This window comes from Pygoscelis adeliae, unplaced genomic scaffold, assembly GCF_000699105.1.
Source record: "Pygoscelis adeliae isolate BGI_AS28 unplaced genomic scaffold, ASM69910v1 Scaffold314, whole genome shotgun sequence".
Taxonomy (NCBI): Eukaryota; Metazoa; Chordata; class Aves; order Sphenisciformes; family Spheniscidae; genus Pygoscelis; species Pygoscelis adeliae.
Genome location: NW_008824668.1, coordinates 868,998 through 890,889, shown reverse-complemented (window position 1 = coordinate 890,889; position 21,892 = coordinate 868,998). Strand labels below are relative to the sequence as shown.

The following is a 21,892-nucleotide window of genomic DNA, read 5'->3' as shown; positions in this document are numbered from 1 at the left end:
TATGCTACCAGGACAGGCAATTCTAGAACAAGTTGATTATTTTATCTTATAACTTCTGTCCCACAGCAAATTGGAAGGATTCCAGAATAACTCAGTAACCGTAGGAGTAATAACTCCCGTTGTTCAGGGAAATACTATTACGGCTATTAGACCAGGCTAGCTCTGTTACAAAATAATTATAAACTTAATTCAAAATGAGGATGTTTTCATCAGATGTATTGAAATAATGTTTCTTTACTACACAGAAGTACATATTCCCTCAAGCTAAATTAACAGTTCCTGGCGTTTCCCTTCTATTATATTGGGGGTGTGGGGGGTGTGTGGAAGACATACCCCATCAAATAAAGAACAAAAAGACTTGAACTGAATGAAGGAGAATTCATTAAAAATGACAAAGTATTTCTTACTGAAACTTTTTACCTACACTTCTATCAAAGAGAATAAATTTCAAATAGCATTAAACTGCCTCTAAGATTGAGGTTCGAATTTTATGTTCAGTTCTATTTTGTGCACTACAGCTGAACCCCACAAGACTGAAATATTTAAACCTATAAAAAATTGAAGAATAAATACAGATATTCTTCTAGAAGTTCTCCACAGGTACATCTTGCTTCAACCAGCCTCTACCTTAAGAAAATAAGTCAAGCCTGAAGGCCTATGTTTTCAGAGTGATTATGTGGATTGGAGCACTTCGCACATCTTTCAAAAAAACATGTTCCAGAAATTTTGTTACGCCTAAAATATTAAAAAACAGGCACCTTCAAGAGGGTCTTGATTTGGATCCCAAAATGTGGTGCTTCCTAGAACATTAATCACTACCCACTACGAAATAAAAAAAAAGAGAGGGATAGAAAGACTTCATTGGTCAGAAATAGATTATGTGTAAATATAACCTTGCATCAGCTCTAACAGCTTTATTTTGTGTTCTTCTAGAAACAGCTGTGAACCAAACCAAACCAGAAAAGCTGTACAAAACACTGAACCCAAACAACCTCCTTAGTCACATGTTTTACTCAGACTTTGTACTACCCTCTTTCATAGTAGAGATGACTAATAGGAATCTTGTATAAACCCTACTATGGGGACATCTGAGACTATCAGCTGTGGACTCAAACACCATTCCATACCTCCATCTGTCCCTTTTCTGTTGTAACTTGACAGTAAGGAAGTTTAAAAGATAATATTGCTACAGCAGGCCGTGGGAGCGTAGGAGGGAATCGGGCTCCTTTACAAGGAATACACCTGTGCAAGGGAAACAAAAACCACATACAATCCTCATCACATACAGTCAGCAGTTGTTCCACATCTAAATCATGTCTCCTAAGAAGCAAGGTACTTTAAGAGGATTTGTTCTTTAAAAAGTAGTCATTAAATTACCGACTTAAATATAGCAATATGTAAGATTGCATTATAAGGGTTATTTTTACATTGCAACCAATAGAAGATTTTAAAACCAGAAAAGCGCGTACTGCTTTTGTTCACACCAGAAACTCCAAACGTGGCACAGAGATCTGCCTCTGTTATCTCACACGATACACGATATAACAGCTATTACAAAATGTAAATGCAGTTTATTAAAATCAGAAACTACTGAACAATTGAAGGCCACTGGAACAAGAGCAAGCACGTCTACCGTTTTTTTGATGAGGAGTTTTGGACGTCATGAGGAGAGTGCTGTGTCCAGACACACACACGCGGGGGGGGGGGAGAGAGAAAAAAAAAAAAAACAAAAAAAGAGGCAAAAAAAAAAAAAAAAAGAAAGAGGGGGGAAACAGATAAGCATATACTAAAAGTGTAGGCTGATTGTTTCATTATATTTAAACTAGTACTTTCTGGTAACAATCACTTAAGCAAAACATTGATTGGGGAAGAGCTGTATTTCCAGCAGCACCAATGCAGCATTGATGAAAATGTCTGGTTTTATAAGCTACTGTTTCAGGCACTAGAAAAAAAAGAACAGGAAGCATTAGTGCTCTGGCTATCTGTGTTAATTAAGGCATATGGTGTTTCTACAACAACCCTTCCCCCTTCTTATCTTTAATATGCTAGTGGCTTTGAATAAAACATTCTTTGCAACTCAGAAAGTAGCACTCTCTTTCTTGGCGTAGAAGATAAAAAACTCATGATGACAGACTCGCAGTCGACCACCCCATCAATGTGATGTCCCCTGCACATTTTTGGTGAATTTTCTGGAGGCCAACATGACTTAATAATTTGGAGGAAGAAACAGACAGTGAATTGACATTTACCAGTGATATCAAATTATTTCCCTTATTACAAAAAAAACAGGCAATTACAAAGAATGTCACATAAATTTAAATTTTTTTGGTTGGTTTCCCACCAACCTCTACAACTGTGCATGACTAGCAAAGTAAGAGAGCCTAAATTTCAGTAAAATATGTGAGCTGATGGATTCTGCCCTGGTTGGAAAAGGACACAGATTACTGAATAAAGAGGACTGCAAACAAAGCTTAGCAACTAATTGTCCAGGACTCACGTTACAATAAAGAGAAACAGTTATTTAGACATCACAAGTATCACATTTTATAAAGTAACAGCTAACTCTCAGCTAAATATTTCAGCAATTTTACATACAAAATTGCTCTTCATGGCCACAGTTTAAACATAACAACAGGCAGTTCCAATTTATCTATGCCTAATGATGTAGATTAGTTACAGGATTGGATTCTTCTCAAAGGGACAAAAGGGGAAAACATAGCTAAGCAAAAAAAAAAACCCAACCCCACAACCACCAAAACCAAACCAAAACAACAAAAAAACCCAAAACGCATCAACAGCAGCAGCAGGTTCATAACAGCAACCATAACTTTTTAGCAGGTTCTCTAGCAAAACGCAGTCTTATGAATGTGTCTGCATCAGAGATGTGTGACTTCATAACAAAGTGCACACGCCCGTTAGCCAAGGCAAAAAGCCGCAGTTAGTCAGTTACAAATTATAAAACTCTAATGAGTTTATTCAAAACCAATTTTAGTAATGAAACATCCGTGCAGAATTACATTCATGAACTAGATCATTTACTGTGCATATTTACTAGCCACCTGTTTTAGTAAAAGTTGTTTCCAGTTTCCCTTAGTAAGAAGTGCTCAGTAATTGAAAACCAAGACAAAGAAAGCACTTCCGTGTGAAATATCTGACCTGAGCTGCTGGGGATTTTCATGGATGCCAACTACCCAGTAATGATCAGATTTTCCTTTGCAATGCTCTCTCGTGTTACACACTGGAATCCAAGTATTCCCAAGTCCTCGGTTCAACATCCGCACAATTCCCTCAGAATCCACGTAACAAGGGGTACCTGTTTGTTAGAAATGGAAACCATTATTCTGACAGGCAACTAATTACAACACGAGTAAGTCTGAACTGCTGGATACTGCTGGGAAACGATGGTTTACGTATCTCAAATACGACATCCTCTCACCCAAACGGTACAACCTAGCTGAGAAAAACTAGTTTCTTTAGAAAGATGCGCCACCTTCTGACCGTCAACACTACTGCTAGTTAACTGACTCAAGTTCAAATTTAAAACATTGTATGAAGAAATCAAAGTCCTACTACTTGGGTAGATTCCCCAAAGAAAATTAGCTATTTTACAATTACTTTTCCTGGTTACCATAAAAACTTCTCCCAAGCTACCAACTTTATTGGGGAGGCTTTTGCCGATGTAGTTGAACATGCCTATTTATGGTGTACTAATGCAGTTTATTTCTTTTTGCTGAGCAGGGCAATCAATCGGGAAAACAAGTTCTGATAACATTCAAGTGTATTCTATTCATAGCGGAAACATATTAAAGATTTCTGATAAATATATTGAAAAAACAGAAAAGTAGAATTTTGTTTAGCATTGAGGAGATTGAACAAAAAGCGTAAGTCCCAAGATCACCATTACTAAAAGGGCATCAATCAGCCAAACTCTCCTCCAAAATTCCCCCAATAGCGTCAAGATTTCTCAATGTCACTCATGCAGGTATTTCATACCTTCTGCGGAGAATCCAACCCACACCAAATAGGATTTCTTTGTAAGAGAAAGAGGGTCTCCATGCAAAATTTGTTTCTTCTTTTTTCCGAGCTCCATCAGCTGTACTCCGAGGCATTGGTCCCCATCAAACCCGGTACCTAGGAAGAAGTTGTTTAATGACTATGTTAGAAAACAAAATAATTGTCTTGTCTCTTGGCTAAATTTAAGTTTTGAATCAAAAACTAATTCTAATGCAGGGTTATCCATGAATACCACTGTCAGACGAGCGACTATTTGTCATTTTGGACATACAAAGCATGCACAACAACTACTTCCTTAATTTCCTACAGTAATTCATTCTGGCATATCTGAAACCCAAGTTTAATCTATTCATGTCACTGTTATAAAATTCTCCCCTTCCCCACACGTTAATCTAAGCATCCCAATATAAAACGTAGGCTTTGCTGTCAGATGTCAGAGATCTGTGGGTTGTGACAGTAAAAGCATCATCAAGAAAAGAAGAAGGATAAGCATCATCAAGAAGAAAAGAAGAAGGAGGATAAGTAAAATACTTCTGGTGATTACATACAAATTAACCAATGTTTGAAGCCAGTAACATGAGGATTGAAAACATAACCCCAGTTCAAAAAAGGCAGAAGGGAGAAAACTACCTCTGTGATAAATTATAATCAGCTGCTCTCCGTGTCCTGCCATAGACACCACTGGACCTGGGAGACTGAAGATCTCTTTTTGAACTCCTCCAACTGTAAACACACGAACTAGTAAGGCACTAGTGGCACAAGCAGCCCAGCCTTGACCTAGACAGATAGCCTCAATGTCTTCATCCTTTGGCATATCTACTGTCCACTCCTTGTTTGCATCCCATGAGCTAAAATGAATGCAGTGGAGCTTGCTAAAGCAGAGACAAGGAAAAATAGTCAAATATCTGAACATGAAGAAAAAGACAATATCTTAAAATATACCGATATATTACATTTTTATCATAGACCTGGAATCTGTGATGGTCATAGAAAGGAACTACAAATTACAAGTGGTCATTTGCAAAGGCGTTACTCTTATTATTCAAGAACCGAAGAGCCAGCTTGACCTCCAGCAGCGTAGATTTAGAGCCTCTAAAGACTGAAGCAGAGACAGCTTAGAGGCCTGAGGGGAGATTTTTTAGATGGAAACAGGTAAGTGTCCGGCTTAATTAACATTAATAAGAACTGAAGGTGCTCGGTACCCCTGAATATCACCCCTCGTTACAAGTCTGTCATATTATGCTATCTTTCAAAGGGAAAAAAAATTAGGAACTTCAGTTCTGCCACCTTAATAATTGAAAACTACCCGTGCACCAATTCACAGACACGGTGGCTTTTGACAGATTACCCACTTCCATTGAGAAAAAAAAAATAGAAATTCTCAGAGTCAGACAACCAATACATACAAATACTACTTTTAAAGGTAAAGGGTGCTTTTCAACTTATCACAATGCTGTATGTGTGGAAAATAAGAAAGTTTTTTCTTAAAGATATTTCCACAGAAACCAGCAATAAAATATTGTTGCTATTGTACTTAAATGCAAGAACAGAGCCTAGCTGGCCCAGCTGCTTAAATCTTTCCATGGTTTTCATAAACTTGTGTTCTTCACGTTTAGAATTCTTTGGGTATCTCCAAACATGTCATCTTAGCAACAGTGTGAAAAGAAATAGCATGGCCCTTACGATTATCTTTGATCTGAGCAGACTGAAAAACTGCTCTTCATGTTTACAGTTTCCTTTGAGCGAGCAATGCATGAAGTTTCCAGTATATATATATTTGAAAAAGGGATTAAAAAAAAAATCCTCAGGAAGCAAAATACATCTTCCAATATTCTTGAAGTCTTCAAATGGGTGGATGTGAAAATCCTCCTCGAAAGTGGTCTCATAAATAAAAAGCACGATCAAAAGCCAAAAATCCCAAAAAGTGATAGAAGCTGAAATTAAAAGCCGAAGTATTTGAAACAAGGTAAGTGTAATTCCATACTACGGGTTTTGCAGAGCAAGGCCATGACTTACCTTGCGAGTTCCTCTGTACTCTCACAGGCTAGTAAAATAGCTTCAGTAGAGAGGTCAGCCATCGTGTGATTCAGAGAGTTTGGCAGGTGTGTTGCATGATGTACAGAGGTATCGTGAAATTCTATATCTATAGCATTGTCTTGCTCATCATTGTAACAGCGAATGATACCAACAGAATTCCATACCTATTAAAAAGACACCCCCCAAAAAAAAAAACCCCAAACAATAAATCAAGCATACTGCCCTAAAACAGCCTGCTATAAAACTTTCTCATCTGAAACAACAGTAGGTGGGAGGCTGGAGGAAGACTGAAGACTTGCGTAGTCAGGACTTGTAGTTTCTAAAACAGCTGGATTAGGCAGAAACTGGTTTCATCCTCATTGCTTAGCCATCTTTCTCCTTACAAAATTAAGCGTGAAGAACTTGCAGTTAGAAAGAAATAGTGGATGACTTGTACATACAAGTCTTAACAGCACAAAAATATCCACAAAAATATCTGGCTAAAAAAGAATTTTAAAAAAGATTTGCTAGAATTCAACAGCACAGGTACCAATTGTACAGAGCTTGCTTTTGTCTTAAAGCCAAGTATCTATTTCTACATCAAAAGCAATTGAAATGTAAAGCATAACATTATGCAGTCCTTGCATTAACGCAAAGCTACTTTCCACTATTCAGCTTCACACTGTGAAGTATTAAAAAAAAAAAAAAAAAATCTTGGAAAAGATTAGATTAAGACGCAGCAAGAACTGGACAATACGCAATATTAACAAAGCAACTAGCTCTACATAACCACACAGCAGCGAGATTTACCATGAAGCGATGCATGAGATGTGCAGGAGTGGAGCCAGACTGGAATGGCTTTTGCTTGGGGGTTGGCATTGGCCCATCATAGAAAGGCTGTTGTGTAGATGATGGTGGTAAAGCTGGAAAGCCACCAGTCTGATCATCATCGTCATCCTCCTTTTCAAGAAGATTGGAATTAGCTTTTATCATCCCAATATCTAGAAGTTTAAAAAAAAAAAGTTACATCTGCACATACTATTATGACAGAATACACGTAAAAAATTTAAAACAGTCAAGATTTCTCTGGAAAAATAAGGCAAAATATATCTGAGTAGAGGATGCAAAGAGATCGTCCCAATAACAGCGCTAAAGAACTCTGGAAAATCAGTTCATTCTGTACCTAGCGAATTATCATCATCATCAATTATTGCGCGTCTCAGATGGCCTGAAGTTGGCATAAGGTCATCAGCATCAGCATCATCTTCATTAGCTCCAGCCTTTGGGGAAGACTGTGGTTCAATCATATCGCCACTTAAATAGTCATCATCATCTCCATCAAAGAGATCATTGTAGTCTTTTGTCACTGTACTGGCAACCTAAAACCAGATTAATAATCATCATAAAACTTCTTTTGGACATGGAATTCAGGAAATGAATTAAACACACAAGAGGAAACTTTCAACACACAAAACGGAACGTTCAATATAATTTGGTAACCTAAATAATCACGTTAATTTTAGAAATAATTGGTACTCATCACCTTGTCATTTGGTTTCTTTTCATCACCGATATCTTCCAACAACCCCAGATTTCCTTCAGTATCTGTATAAGCGATTTGCCTATATTTGGGATGCCATGCCAGTCCACAAATTGAGTAATTTTTCTCATGCTTCATCCTAAAAAGAATATAAAAATAATGGATTTTTAGTAAGCTTCTCAGGGCAGAAGCCTCCCCAAGAGTTATTGTAAAAAGTGGTAATATTTACTAGTATTAGGAAGTGATGTTTCACATAATAAAATAATTAATAGGTCACCTTCAGAATAAACAGCTACTATAAAAAACTCGCAGGCCTTCCTTTTCTATGGAGAAAACCATTTAAGCTTTAAAAAAATCAAAACAGAATCATATTCTAAAAACAACAGCTTCCTGATACATGTAGAAAAGACAAATTCCCCAGCAGTCACACATTCCAGAACCATCCAGTTATAAAAAGAACATTCAGTTGTTTCTCTTGTACCAAACCGATGAGTTAATCCTCTCTTTTCCACCCTTTATTCACACAAAAAATCCTCCCATTAATTATTTACATAATCTGTCTTTAATTCTTAACATAGGCGTTACAGTAACAATCATGTTTCTTACCCAAAATATTCAGACAGATAAATCATCCCTTCTCTTCTTCTCTACCTCACTTAATCATACTTTTTTTTTTTTTTGAAAGAGAGATGCTTTAACTAACCAAGATAAAGTGCATTTTGCCAGTTTGTCCCTTTTTTGCCTACAGGTGAGGATGGCTGACTGATGTATCTGTATTTCCCTTTCCCTTTAGAAAATGCATCTTACTGCCAATGATCTTGGGGTTTGCGATGGGAGGATAATTTCCCATCAAAACTATCCTTTAATCAAAAGTAACGTAAGATATTTGCACACAGAAAACTAGACTATGGAATTTGAACAAAATCCACATTCATGTCCTTTCCCTGTTCTATTTTTAAGAATGTAATGTTTCCAGATCCTTCTAGCAGAACGTTAGCAGAAAACTTACAGATTTGCCCTGTAAATCTTATTAAGGCTTTTCAAGAGGCAGAGTTCTACATTTGCACAAATAAGTTCTACAGAAAAGATAACAAAATTCTATTTCAAGAAAAAACATGTACTTAGGGATTTATGGAACAACAACACTGAATACCTCTCTACGCACTCCCGGGTTTCCACGTTCCACACCACTGTACTCCCATCAACACTTCCAGCTGCCAGATACTGCCCGCAAGGAGACCAGGCCACAACATTCAAGGGCTAAGGAAAAAATAAAAAATAGGAAAAAAAAATAAATTATTACCAATGCACACACAGCATTCATATTCTGGAGCTTAAAACAGACAGATATTCTGGAATAAAAAAAAAAAATAATGATGATGATCTTTAGTAAATCACATCCAGTCTCCTGTACTAGAGCTGGCTTTAGGTAGTCCCCTGCCAGAACCATTCTTTCAAGATAGCACACTTCCCCCCCTCCCCGAGAATACCCATCTTCTGTCATTAAACACTGTCATGAGGTCGAACAAAACCTGATTCTAGACACTTAGACAGAAGGGTAGTATATTTTGCAAACTCAGCACTAAACATAACTATTTATTTTGACAGTTTCATAAATTAAAATCCAAGGCCGTGTGTTCTCTATCTTAATAACACTAGGAAAATGGTCCTCTTCAACCCAAAGATTTCCAAGTATATAATGAGGTCAAAAGAAAGAAGATGGCACAGTTAGGGCTACTATGTAGCTAAATTTCAGCTTCATAAGATGTAAAGCGAACAACTGATATCTCTGCTCCGTACAGAAATAACACTCTTGACATTTTCCCTAAAATGCTACGTATTGAGAGCAATTTGTGAAAACAGATGTTCTTCAGCTGCAGTTGGTGACTCACCGGTAGACCTTAAAAATCTAGTGGGTTACTATAAATGAAAGAGGGCAACCAGAGCCACATAAAGACAGGTTTGACACTCATCTAGTGTCTCTTGCCTTGTTTTCCAACACAAAGTAACAGGATCAGAAATGAAATAGAAAATGTGAGCAATCGTTACCAAGGGGCGGGGGGGAGTGGGGGGAGACACTGTCCAGAAGATAATTTCTAGCAGAATAACATTTAAATTATGGAAGATTTAGCAAGCACCTGGTTTATGTACCTACCTGTGTGATGAATGTATCTGATAGATCACATTGACTATCCCAGGTTTCTCTTCTGTATAGTTTAACAACTTTCTCTACAGGAATTGCCAGCAACTGGTCAAAGGAAACAGGAATCAGACAATGCAGAACGAGTTACCTTTCAAACAGAACATTCAAATAGCATAGCTCCTTCATTCAGAAGTATTACAGCTGTGACTGCCTCGGTACTTAACGGTTCTCTAGTATCCTAGCAATGCCAACTGAGAAAGTAAAGAAAGATGAAGTGACTGGAATTACAAGGTTCTTTAATGCTTTCCACATGAAACATAGCAAAGCGTGCCTGTTTTTATTTTAATCTTCATTTCTTTCTGGCAGAAAACTGAAGGTAATGACAGCTGCACCATAAGGTTAGAAGTTCTTATTTATGAAACAGCTAACACACACATATAAATAGTTTTCAATGCTCTGAGCACAAGGCTTACGTTCTCCTTTTCCCTCCCTCCCCAAACCTCTTTTGATCGGGTTACAATTTCTCAACAAATCTTATTTGAATAGCTGATTCCTGAAATAGCTCATTTCATCTTTCACAAAACTACGTAAATGTTATTGACCGTTTATTTTTTTAGGATTTGGGTTTTTTATAGACTTCTAACAATTTGCTTTGTAAGAGAAGCAAGACAACTATTACATTTTTAATGTGTGTGTGTATGTGTGTGAAGAATTAGCCTAAAAATTAAAAGTATTTGTTTTTATGCAATATGGATATTGAAACAATTTGTACTGCAGGTAACATTCTCTCTTCCACAGAAAAGTTATACATAATGCTACCATAGCTGCCAGGTATTTTGAAGAGGGGACATGGGTGGACAGACACAAAGGCTAAGTCAGGGAAACAAGATTATTCAGGTAAGAACTGTGAGAGAACACCGGAAAATACTCTTTAGATGCTGTATACTGGAATGTCAATAAAGGATGAATAGGTTCTGCCACACTATTGTCACAGGCAAGAACAGAAGCCATAAAACAATTTTTCCAAATGGCCAACTGTCACTCAATTCCCTGCCCTTTACTTCAAGTATGGCAGGGCGTGCTTCATTTCATATAGGTTCGCATTTATCTGCTCCTTCCTCCTCCCCCCTTTGCATTATCAGATGCTGCAGAGGTGTTCTAGGTTACAGGCTACAGAGACACCTATATAGCTATACTAACTCCCCAGCCCATTTTGACAAGTGATCCATACACGGTACTACTGCAGCAGTACGTACACAGCGCACTAGACCTGTAGTACGTATCGGCACCACCTTTAGTCACAACAGAATCAACGTCGTTCTTCAGGTGAGAAGAAAGGGGACAACTTACTAAGGAAATATTTACAGAGCAAGATTACTGACAGGGCAAAATTTACTTAAAGTAAAGAAAGCCTGAACTCTTTTGATACCCTGTTGCGAGCAATTTGATTGTTTCCCTGGTGTACAATGTTCCTTCCTATTCAGCGCAGCATGACTGTTTAACATTGTGTTGGGCTGACAGCTGGACTACTGCCAAACGCAGTCTGGAGCTTACACAAGTAACCATTTCCAGGCTTTTCCTTTTCCTAAAAGTGAACTTCACCCCAAATATTTTCCTTAGTCCCCGGAGCTGCAATTTGGGCTTGCCCAGATTGAATTCTACTGTTGGACTCCCAAAGACAAAAGAAGGATTAAGATGTGGCTAAAACAATGTCGCTTACCTTCCCACTGCCAGGTTGCCAGCCAAGCCTGCATATTGATTTAGCGTTTATCACATCATTACATTTCTGCAGCAGTGGCCAGCTTGTCGTGCATGTCTGAAAACAAAATACCCAAAAAAATGAGTTTTCTCGCTCTGTGAAAATCTACTGTATAGTACAAATTCTTAAAGGAAAAGCGTGGAAAAAAAAACCTAAAAGGAAAAAAGATACACCATTTTTGGAACTGAAATAATCTCTTTCATCCAAATAAAATGGTACATACTGCCTTAAAAAAAACCAAACTGAAAAAATACCTTGCCAATATAGATCTATATCTCCTATATCTCCCCTATAGGAGTAGGGAAGTGATCGTGCCCCTGTACTCGGCACTGGTGAGGCCGCACCTCGAATACTGTGTTCAGTTTTGGGCCCCTCACTACAAGAAGGACGTTGAGATGTTGGAGCATGTCCAGAGAAGGGCAACGAGGCTGGTGAGGGGTCTGGAGAACAAGTCTGATGAGGAGCGGCTGAGGGAGCTGGGGTTGTTTAGCCTGGAGAAAAGGAGGCGGAGGGGAGACCTCATCGCTCTCTACAACTCCCTGACAGGAGGCTGTAGCGAGGTGGGGGTCGGTCTCTTCTCCCGAATAACTGGCGAAAGGACAAGAGGAAATGGCCTCAAGTTGCGCCAGGGGAGGTTTAGATTGGATGTGAGGAAAAACTTCTTTACTGAAAGAGTGGTTAAACATTGGAACAGGCTGCCCAGGGAAGTGGTTGAGGCCCCATCCCTGGAGGTATTTAAAAGACGGGTAGATGAGGCGCTTAGGGACATGGTTCAGTGGGCATGGTGGTGTTGGGTTGACGGTTGGACTCGATGATCTTAGAGGTCTCTTCCAACCTTAATGATTCTATGATTCTATGATCTGAAACTATTTTAATGACAATACAACTACTTGTAACAAATAAGATTACAGAACAAGTGTTTTTAATCAAGTACAGAACAAATGAGCTCACATATTTTTAGGTTATATAGAAATCTGGCCAAAATGCATTTGTCAAACCCAGATCAACTGCAGCAAGGTGACAGACATCAGCCTGAATCTCGCCACAGCAGTATAAAGAACGAATGGCTATATTCTCAAATTACAGCACAGATACGTACATCATACTGCCACAATCCTAGGAGACTCTTAGTGTAGTTGCCCCAAAAGGCACCTGCTGTCAGTCTGGATCACGAGATTTCACGTTAGAAGCATGCTTTTGTTTTAAAAAAGCAGCAATCCACAAGTGCGGGGGTACATTTTCAACTCTACTTACAGGCATAATTCCACGTGGATTCTTATTCCAGTCAATGGCATTTAGCAAAAATAATCCCACATAGATACGCAGAATTGCCTTATTAAAACGTTCACTTGAAACCCTCTTTTCAAGTTCCTTAGAGTTCCAAGAGCAGAAACTAAATTTGATTCTCTCACTAAATCTAATTTCATACAGGCCCTGAACTATTTCAGCCAAATACCGCCAAGCTGAGCCCAAACACTGTATTTCTAATAAATTATGTTCTTCAAACTGTGATTTGCATCCTTCTTCTGAGAAACTGTTGTGAAGTTTGTAATAAACAAACAAAAAAAAGTGGAATAGCAAGCCCCTTGTCCATAGCCTTAAACTCATTCAAATCTAAAAGGTTGAAACGCACCGAGCTGAACCTCGAGTCCTTAGAAAACTAAGTATGTGTGCCACAGGCAGAGAGCAGAAACTGAAGCAACACTGTGTCCAAAGTCCCCTATCAAAGAAAAATGTTATCATCATGGGCATCGCCTCAGTGATCCTGGCATGCGAAATCCATATCTCTTCCTAATCTCAGGTCAAAGTAATCGCATCCCTATGATCACGACTAACCAACCAGACCACCTATAAAAGAAGATACTGTGCAGCATCTCGGAGCATTATTCCACCTTCACCAGTCAGTCTACAATCCTGAAAATTATTCATTATTTCATAGGAAGCTTGGTAAAAATAAGTAAGAACAAAATATACCTAGATAGTTGCTTATTAGAATAAAAACCCTTCCTTAACCCTGAAAGCAATGAGCTGAAATTGCGAAACAAGGAATCCTTCATCAATTGCTGTCTTTACACAGAAGCGTTATTTCTGAACATGCTGAGGACAAAACACAATGTTGGCCAATGAAGAAAGATGAACAGAAGAAATCAGGGATTCCACAGACAGGAAGAACAATCCACAGCTACCCAGGCAACATTTCATAATCAGGCTTTGGAATTTCTCCCAGAAGTAGATAAAAGCATTCTGTAAAGCATAGTCAGATTTCTTCCCAAAAAAAACGAATTCACCATCCATTTTTTCAGGTGCTCCAGTGCATAGCTACCCTTTTACTTGCACAAGAACTTCAGATATCAAGATTTTTGTAAATACTAGCAGTAGCTACTGATGACATATCATAAGACAAGAAGCGTTTATTCCAGTAGGGTTATTTCAGTCCAGCTCTTCTCTCTGTCTGTGAAATCCTGGATTTCTTATGAAACACTTAACTTCGAAAGGCAGGCCTTTTACCTGATCTGCGATTTTCCATACTCTGACAGAACCATCACAGCTTGCCGATGCCTATGGAAGAGATTTTTGTAAACAAATTAATAACTAAAGACATAGAGAAATTAATGCTACAAAATTGAAAAAAATCCCTATAACCAATGCTACAGACATACAATATATAGGCAGTTTTAGAAAGAAAACCTCCCTGTTTAAACCATTTTAAGACTTAAAACTTTCTAGTACTGTCATCTTGATAACTGTACGTGACTCCAAGCTACTGTAATTACAAACCCTCATACTTCAAGTGAGCTGCTTATTCGCAAAAGAGGCTCAAAATTAATATTAAATTTCTTTAGTGAGCCATCTTTTCCCCTCTAAAATCAGATTAGCATTAGATTCCAGAAGAACATAGACAGTAATTGAGTAGTAAAGCAAAGACTGAGTTCTCCTGGGAGGCAACAAGTTGTCACACATTCCATCATCAGTAAGGTCAGCTGAAATGAAGTAGTCTCATGTGCCCCATCACTGTTTTTTTGTAAAAAGTATGTATTTATTTTCTTTCCCAGGGAAAAGGAGATTCAAAGTAGAAAGCAAACAAGAAAGTGTTTTTACCAGGTAAACATCCCTGGGGTCAAAAGACAGGCTTAAAACAGGAGCATCGTGTCCTCGCAATGTTTTCTGCTTGCTGCTATCAGTCACCTCCACAACTTTGACCATAAAGTCACTGTAGATCACAACGGCACAGACATAAAAGTATTACATTGGCATCAACGATGAAAAACTACATGTTTATGGCAATAAAAACTGGGCAGTAAGTATCTTTTGGGGAAGTTATGGCTCTCAACACTGTATGATCTAAGGGAAAAAGAGAATCTTGAGGCTTACTACGATAGGAGCAAAGCCAGATTATCTTTATCAGAAAATAATTTTTGTTCATGTCAAAGTTCATCAAATATGGGTGCTCTTTGAAGAGGATATTACATACACACAGACCATATACCTGTTTAATATAATATTCTAGATGACCTACTGAAATCCTCTGCTTAGATACCAGAGAGCTGACTTAACAAGAACTCTCTGTTGAATGGGACCGATATACATTACTACAATTATTTGGCCATGTGGTTTTTAAAAAAAGGTAGAGCAAGTAATTTATTTTGTGATGTTTTTAACAGGATTTTTAAGACCATTTAGTGTATCAGATACAGTAACGGATTTTTTACAACTTTATTCCCTCCTTCAAAATTACAGACATTACTGCAGCTTAACTCAAAATATCAATGCTAACTTCTAAGCCAAAGAGCTCCTGTGACAATCTTTCAGTACCACTCCCTCTCACACCTCGTCGCAACACCCTCAGAGAGAAATTTAATTTTAGGACCTAATTCTATAGGGTTAACCATTACTTTCACTATATTCAGAGACACAACCTCAGTTTTGTCAACTATCTGATGCTAACCGAACAGTCATAGAAGGAAGTCTATAAGCTATATTGCGAGACAACTAAAAGTATGTTAGCCCTCTTAAACAATGCAAGACAACTTAAAGAAAAAAAACAGGCAATAGGATATTTTTTGTTTATTTGAGAAGCCACACAACTATTTTTCAAATAGTTCATGTGAACTTTGGCAGCCAGCTGGATGTTAAACTTTAATAAAACTGAAGTTTACAGACTTCACGTAGAAAATGGAGAAATCTGTGACAACCAAAAGCAATTCTTCTTAGCTGCATTCCTTCACTTCATGGCTGCCACCTTCTCCTTCAGTATGTTACGGAAGACCTCACTGAGGGGTGGCCTCACAGTCGTACGAGCTCTTTTTCCTAACGTGAGGGCCCTGGTCAGGCTGCAGAAGTACTGGGTTTTTGTAAAAGTTTTAGAAACAGAAAAGAATTTGCCGTCTGCCTAATCTCTCTAATCAAAGTCAGACCCTGGGGCAGAGCTGTTCTCTCAGAAACAAGCACTGGCAAAGGGCCCAAACTCATGATCCCTGTCAGATTTAGAGATTAGAGTGGTTACCGCCCCCAGCTGTCCAGCCTCCCAGTTTTGGTGGAGCTGGTGTGTCTGCTCCGCAGCTGCCAGAGTTCACAGTCCAGCATATTCATCCAAATGGCTTTCTAGTTCAATTCACACTTAGAGGAGCTAGGGAGCAGATGCAACGCTCTGCCATCTCTACTGTGGGGATGGAGGGCAAATTCCAGCAGAGAAGCAAGCAGACAGCCTGGGTTAGCTACAGCTGCCCGGAGTTGTCACCAAATCCAATTAAGAATCACCTGAGCCTTAAATAAATGGAAAAAAAAAATAGCCTGCTTGCTATTTTTCCATCTGTGTTAATGGAATAGAGTATATTACGTAAAAGCAAACACGCCGCCCTACAAAATTAACTAACTATGCATTTAATTCCCCTCAGTCGAGTCTTGCAACTGTCATCTGTTATCATTTGGCGGAATGGTGATGATACTTATGCCAGAGAATGACTCAAAGCTCTCGCACAAATCAGAACCCATCTAACTTCCGCGTGTGTACATACATCTGCAGCACCATGATCCTGAACAGTCAGGACATTATCTTTAGCACACAGTAACAAAATCCTCGATGCTGCAATGAGATCCATATGGGCGAACACTTACGCTTATGCATTATAGGACTGAAAGCTGAAAACACTCAAGCCTCCTAAAGAAAAGGAATTATTTCACAACACCAGATTTCCATTTAAAATTATTTGGTGGATCAAGTATCTCTCAGAGCGTTGTTTCCTAAAGTCCTTTTCATTCCTTTCTTCCCCTCCACCCCCGGAAGGCATTTTGCAATACTTTAAAACCCTCAGAAGTATGTGGATTAATGACCTCATTGATTAAAAAAAAAACAAAAAAAAACAGCATGCAAGGAAGTTGCCAGATTTTGAACGATGGCAATGCTTTTCCTTATCATGCACAGATTACCTAGATCCAGCAGCAATTTTGGTACCATCACTATTAAAGATGACATGGTTTGCATTCATGGTGAAACGGGTAAGGATGCCATCTGGAGCTCCTTCAGGAAATGTATGTATCTGAACAGTATTGTTCGATACTGCTGTGATCAATCTTCCATTCTAAAAACAAAATCCATCATAAAATTTGTTAGTTAAAACACATTGATGTCCACAGAGCCAAAAAAATTGCTCTGATGTGCCTAATATTTGGGCAGATTAACTTTAGTAGTTCCCAAAGAGGTCTGACAGTAAGAGTAGTAGGGGAAATATTCTTTTAACTTGTATTTCTTCTCCCAAAAATGCAGACAAGCACAGTAATACTTTATCACTGTAACCAAACTATTAAAAATTAGAAAAATTATTCTCTTACTTTCAGTCCTGTAGAAACACACTGCTAGATTTAATACTGAAACTCCAGTTGCTTCAGACGACTTAAAATCCATTATGCTAACCATATGGCAATTTACTGCATCAAGACCTTCCCAACTTGTATCTTTACTAAAATAACGAATACTCACAAGTCACTAACGCATTTCAAAGAGAACTAGCCAATCTTCTTCTGGTGAATGAAGAACTCACTCCTTTTACATAGGCAAGAAAGCTCTTAGAACAGGAGGACTCCTGCATCCTATTTAGATTAATACGCTGCAGTATCAGGAGAGGGCACCCTTGGACCGAACTTCTCAGTTAAATGCCACCGGGGAAAGATGAGAAGTTCATGAACTATAGCTTAGTTCTTGTCAGAAAACAGAAGGCAGACGTTTACTAAAAATGAATCCAGATTAAAAGAAGTGCAAAAGAAAAGAAATAATTATCCTATACTTGGAAAAGTAATCTCTCTCCTTCAAGTGACAATACTATCCCTCAGTTTTACGTAGCAGTCAGTTTTTGAAATATGTAAAGAAATGCCTTATTTCCTCGAGGGTTTTTTTGTTTGGGTTTGGGGGGGATGGGTGTTGCTTTTTTTTTTTTAAATTGCTTGACATTATAGTAAAAATCCTGAAGATAAACAAAGCAGCAGCCAGTACTAAATAACCTAACTAAATAAGAGATGAGATTTATTACCTAGATTACATTGACATCTCAGATCAGTTCCTCATGATGTTTTCGTTAATGAAGAATAATTTTTTAAATAAGATCTCCCGAAGTTAAGTCTCACAAAGCGTTCTTAGTCTCACTGTTTGAAAATACAAAATCCCTCAGAACTAAAAGCACTTTACAATAAACTTAAGGCCACAGGATTTTTCCTACTGGTGTCAAAAATTAAAACCAGGATTTTCCCTCCTCTATTCATTAACAGTTTTAGCAATTTCTGGCTTGGCCACTGATTTGCCAAGAGAACTCATTCAAGTCACTCCACTTGGTTTGTGAAAAGATAAGTAACGCAATGAAAATCGACAGCAAAATACCCTAAAAATCAATGATGAAAATAGATTGTACAGGTTTTGAGGAATAGATACATGACGTGTGGTAAAAAGGATATAAGAGGTTTCACTTAAGGCAGTAGTTCTGAATAAGGTTTCAAATTATTATTTTTTAAGTATAATACATATCTGTTAATTCTCATTTATTTCCTCTTTCATACTCCTCTCCAAAATCACAAATAGTTTAAAAACAATTCAAAAAATTTCCTTTATCACTGCAAAGTTAACTACACGATATCTGAAGAACTGATGTAGATTTCTGGAATTCCTCTCTTCTTCTACAGTTGCCACAAAGACAACATTTTGGACCTTCCGTTACTAAGGTAATAGAACAATAATTGCACATAAAGGAAATACTGTGAGAATTCTCAAGCTAAATACATGAACATGCATAGTAAAAAGAATTATTTTCTATTATACAAATTGATATAGGTAACTTATTTGCCTTGTTTCTTTACAAATAACGACTCCTGAAAGACATACTAAAAGGAACTGCCTTAACATTAAAACAAACAGGGCAGGTTATGCTTCAAATGCCAGCCAGTCGGACTACAGAACTGCCTCTAGTCAGCATTCTCACAAATTCTTACAACTTATGCAAGCCAGAATCCTATTCTCTTCTGACTTTGAGGACGGTGGGTCAGAGGCATCTTTGGGCTAAACGACAATTTTGAGAGCGAAATATCAACCAATTATAAAAAAGTATTACCAAAGCATTACCAAACACTGACTTTGTGAAAGTAGTTTTTGATTAATACAGCTTGTAATTCCTTGGGCCTTAAAACAGGCTCACATAAAACAACCTCTTGGCTCTTTTTCCCTAATACTTGATGATCACATCTTATGCTGGGAAACTTCTTGCAACTCCCATTGTGAGAAAACATTGAAACAGCCTAAAAAGTTCACTGCACAATTAGCTTAATCTGCTGGGTTTGTTTCTCAGAAAGGAGATCAAAGTCAGAAATGAGTATAACTGAATGCGAAGGAAGAGAAGGAAAAAAAAAAAATTACAGAAGTTTAGTATAAGGAATAATTCCTCTGCAATCCTGTATGGGGCAAAAGGAATTGTCAGAAGTAGTCTCGATTTACATAAAATACTTCATTTAGTTAAAATATTCAAAAAGTCTATAGGCACATTTAATCAATTAAATTTCTGTGTATTTCAGAAAATTATGTTTTCAATGCTGTAATATTTTCACTCAGACATAAAGGTAGAATATGTTCCTATGCTCAAATTTAAATCCCTGCCGCTCATTAAACAGCATTCAATTTATTTTTTCCACACATTAATCTGAAGACAAAGATCTACATATTTAACACACATCAGACTGAAATGCGTTCTATACAGCATTATTCTTGCCTTTTCCTGTATATTATCCCAGCGTATGCTTAACGTCACCCACACAAGCAGCATCCCCGAGCTTGAAAGTCCAGCATCTATACAGTCACGTATCAACACCAGCATGACAAAACTCAGAGGAGTGCTGTTAACGACGATACCTTTAGAGCGCATGAATAGGCCTTTTCTCCCACATTAATGGACTTCGGATCGTCATCATCCAGGTTTTCCCAAATTCTAACATCTCCGTCACTGCCACAGGTTACAATGCAGCTGCGGAAAGACACGGGCCTTGTTAACATTCGGGAACGGAAAGGACAGCCACCGTGACTTTCAATCCCAAAATGAAAACGTTACTAAAGTGTTAGGGCTTTTTTTAAACTGAAACACAAAACATACTATGCGATACAGCGAATACCTACATTTATTATGTCTAAGTAACTTATTAAATATGGGGGAGAAAAGTCACGCCTGGTCGCATAACACAGTACCTTGAGTCTCTGGTAACTACCTAGGCCTGGCACTCATCTGAACTGACCCTTAGATATTACCAGTCAACCCATTTTTTTCCAGGACCTAGAGCGAATTTTTCAAAGGACTTAATTAGCACTCATTTCTCCAAGAACTGGGCATGTAATTGCTTCTTAAGACTTTGAAAACTTACCTTACAGCTGATTTCAAAGTTGAGGGCAAAACTAAGAGCGTTAATGCATACTTGACTGAAGTTTAACAAGCTTAACATATTCCAGGCCTACAGAACCCTTAAAAAATAGTTAATACGGAATCCAAGTTTGCTGGAGTTAAGTGTCCCAATTTTAATGCAGTAAACAATTACCTGAAGTCACAGAGCAAATATACAGAAGTTTGCCTGGGATTTTTAATTAAAGACATCATGAATCTATAATCAAGCCTTGCATTCTTTTTTCCTAAAGCTGTTTGCAGTCCCAAAAAATTCTAATGAAAGAGCAAAGTGTTACAAAGCCAGGGGTGAAGCCGTGACATTGTTCTTCTTAGTTCTGTAAGGTCTGTACTTTGACAGCAACACGACACTGTTGATATTGAATATATTGATGCTGGGGAGTCCAGCAGTAGTGGACCTGTGGTATTGGCAGATGCCTGCATCCTTTTTTAAACATTTGCATTGTAATGGCAAACAAGGCTTTTTGTGGTTTTGAGGGACTGTTATTAGACTAACTCTTAAGAGTAGTCTTTGTACCAAGGTTAATGGACTAAAGAAAGGAATAAGAGAATATGGACTTAAACCATACTCAATAGATAAGACTTACTCCTTGAGTTCATTTTGAGAGGGCTTGTTTTCCGGTTTACCATTTATTTTTAACCAATAAAAAGGTAATGGCAAATATTTAGTTTATATTTATATGTTCAAGACCTAGCACAAGAATAACCAGAAAAGATAGCAAGCCCAATATTGGATTTCTTCAACTGTATTTTTAATTTCTTAGTGCATATGTGAACATATTTACTCCCACACTACATTGATTTCTGCTAGATTCTATGAAGTCACTCTTATAAAAAGTGCATATAGAGTTTTTATATATACGTATGTACTATATATAGATACATATATATATATGCTTACATTTAAGTTATAAATCAATCACTTCAAAACTCAGGGCATCAAAACATGTCATAAAGCCAGTTCTCAACATGGGCAAAACCCAACGGATTTGCCCGACCGAGCCAGGCCATAAATCCATCCCAGGATCCCACGCAGCAGCGGCTGGCACAGACACTCCTGAGAAAGCAACAGCCAGGAACAAGACCATCCCTCCCCCGGGTTACACTTCACCCGGGGTCTCTCGGACTTCGGCGGTTACCTCCCAGTGTCATCGAAGCAGACGTCCGTGTGGCCCTCGGTGTGGCCGTACCGCATCGGCTTTCGCGTGGAAGGCATCCTTGCTCCCACCTGTTTATTTATGGAGGACAAAAGGGGGGGAAACAAAATAAATTTTAAGAAGAAAAAGCTTCGGGAAGAGCCTCAGACGGCAGGGCAAGGTCAGAGCTGCTGGGACGGGGGCTGGGGAGACGGGGCTCAGCCCCCAGCCCTGCCCCGCTCGGCCTAAGCGGTTTACGGCCCGGCAGATGTTGGACACGGCGCCCGCGCCCCCTCGCCTCGGAAGGGCCTGGCCGTGGAAGCGAACCAAGAAAGGGAAGGAGGGGGGAAACGGGTGACGGGG

At 38.4% G+C, this 21,892-nt stretch overlaps 1 protein-coding gene across 1 annotated transcript in view; it reads right to left on the bottom strand.

Moving 5' to 3' along the window:
• Positions 1–21,609, bottom strand: part of WDHD1 (WD repeat and HMG-box DNA binding protein 1) — a 29,311-nt gene extending 7,702 nt beyond the window's left edge. The window contains 16 exon segments of the mRNA XM_009322918.1: positions 1,128–1,242; positions 3,157–3,313; positions 3,994–4,131; positions 4,645–4,886; positions 6,031–6,215; positions 6,841–7,031; positions 7,214–7,409; positions 7,574–7,709; positions 8,724–8,830; positions 9,726–9,818; positions 11,434–11,529; positions 13,981–14,031; positions 14,572–14,683; positions 16,900–17,051; positions 19,856–19,967; positions 21,533–21,609. Of these exon segments, the coding sequence (XP_009321193.1) occupies positions 1,128–1,242; positions 3,157–3,313; positions 3,994–4,131; positions 4,645–4,886; positions 6,031–6,215; positions 6,841–7,031; positions 7,214–7,409; positions 7,574–7,709; positions 8,724–8,830; positions 9,726–9,818; positions 11,434–11,529; positions 13,981–14,031; positions 14,572–14,683; positions 16,900–17,051; positions 19,856–19,967; positions 21,533–21,609 (2,160 nt within the window).
• Between the last annotated feature and the right edge of the window lie 283 nt (positions 21,610–21,892).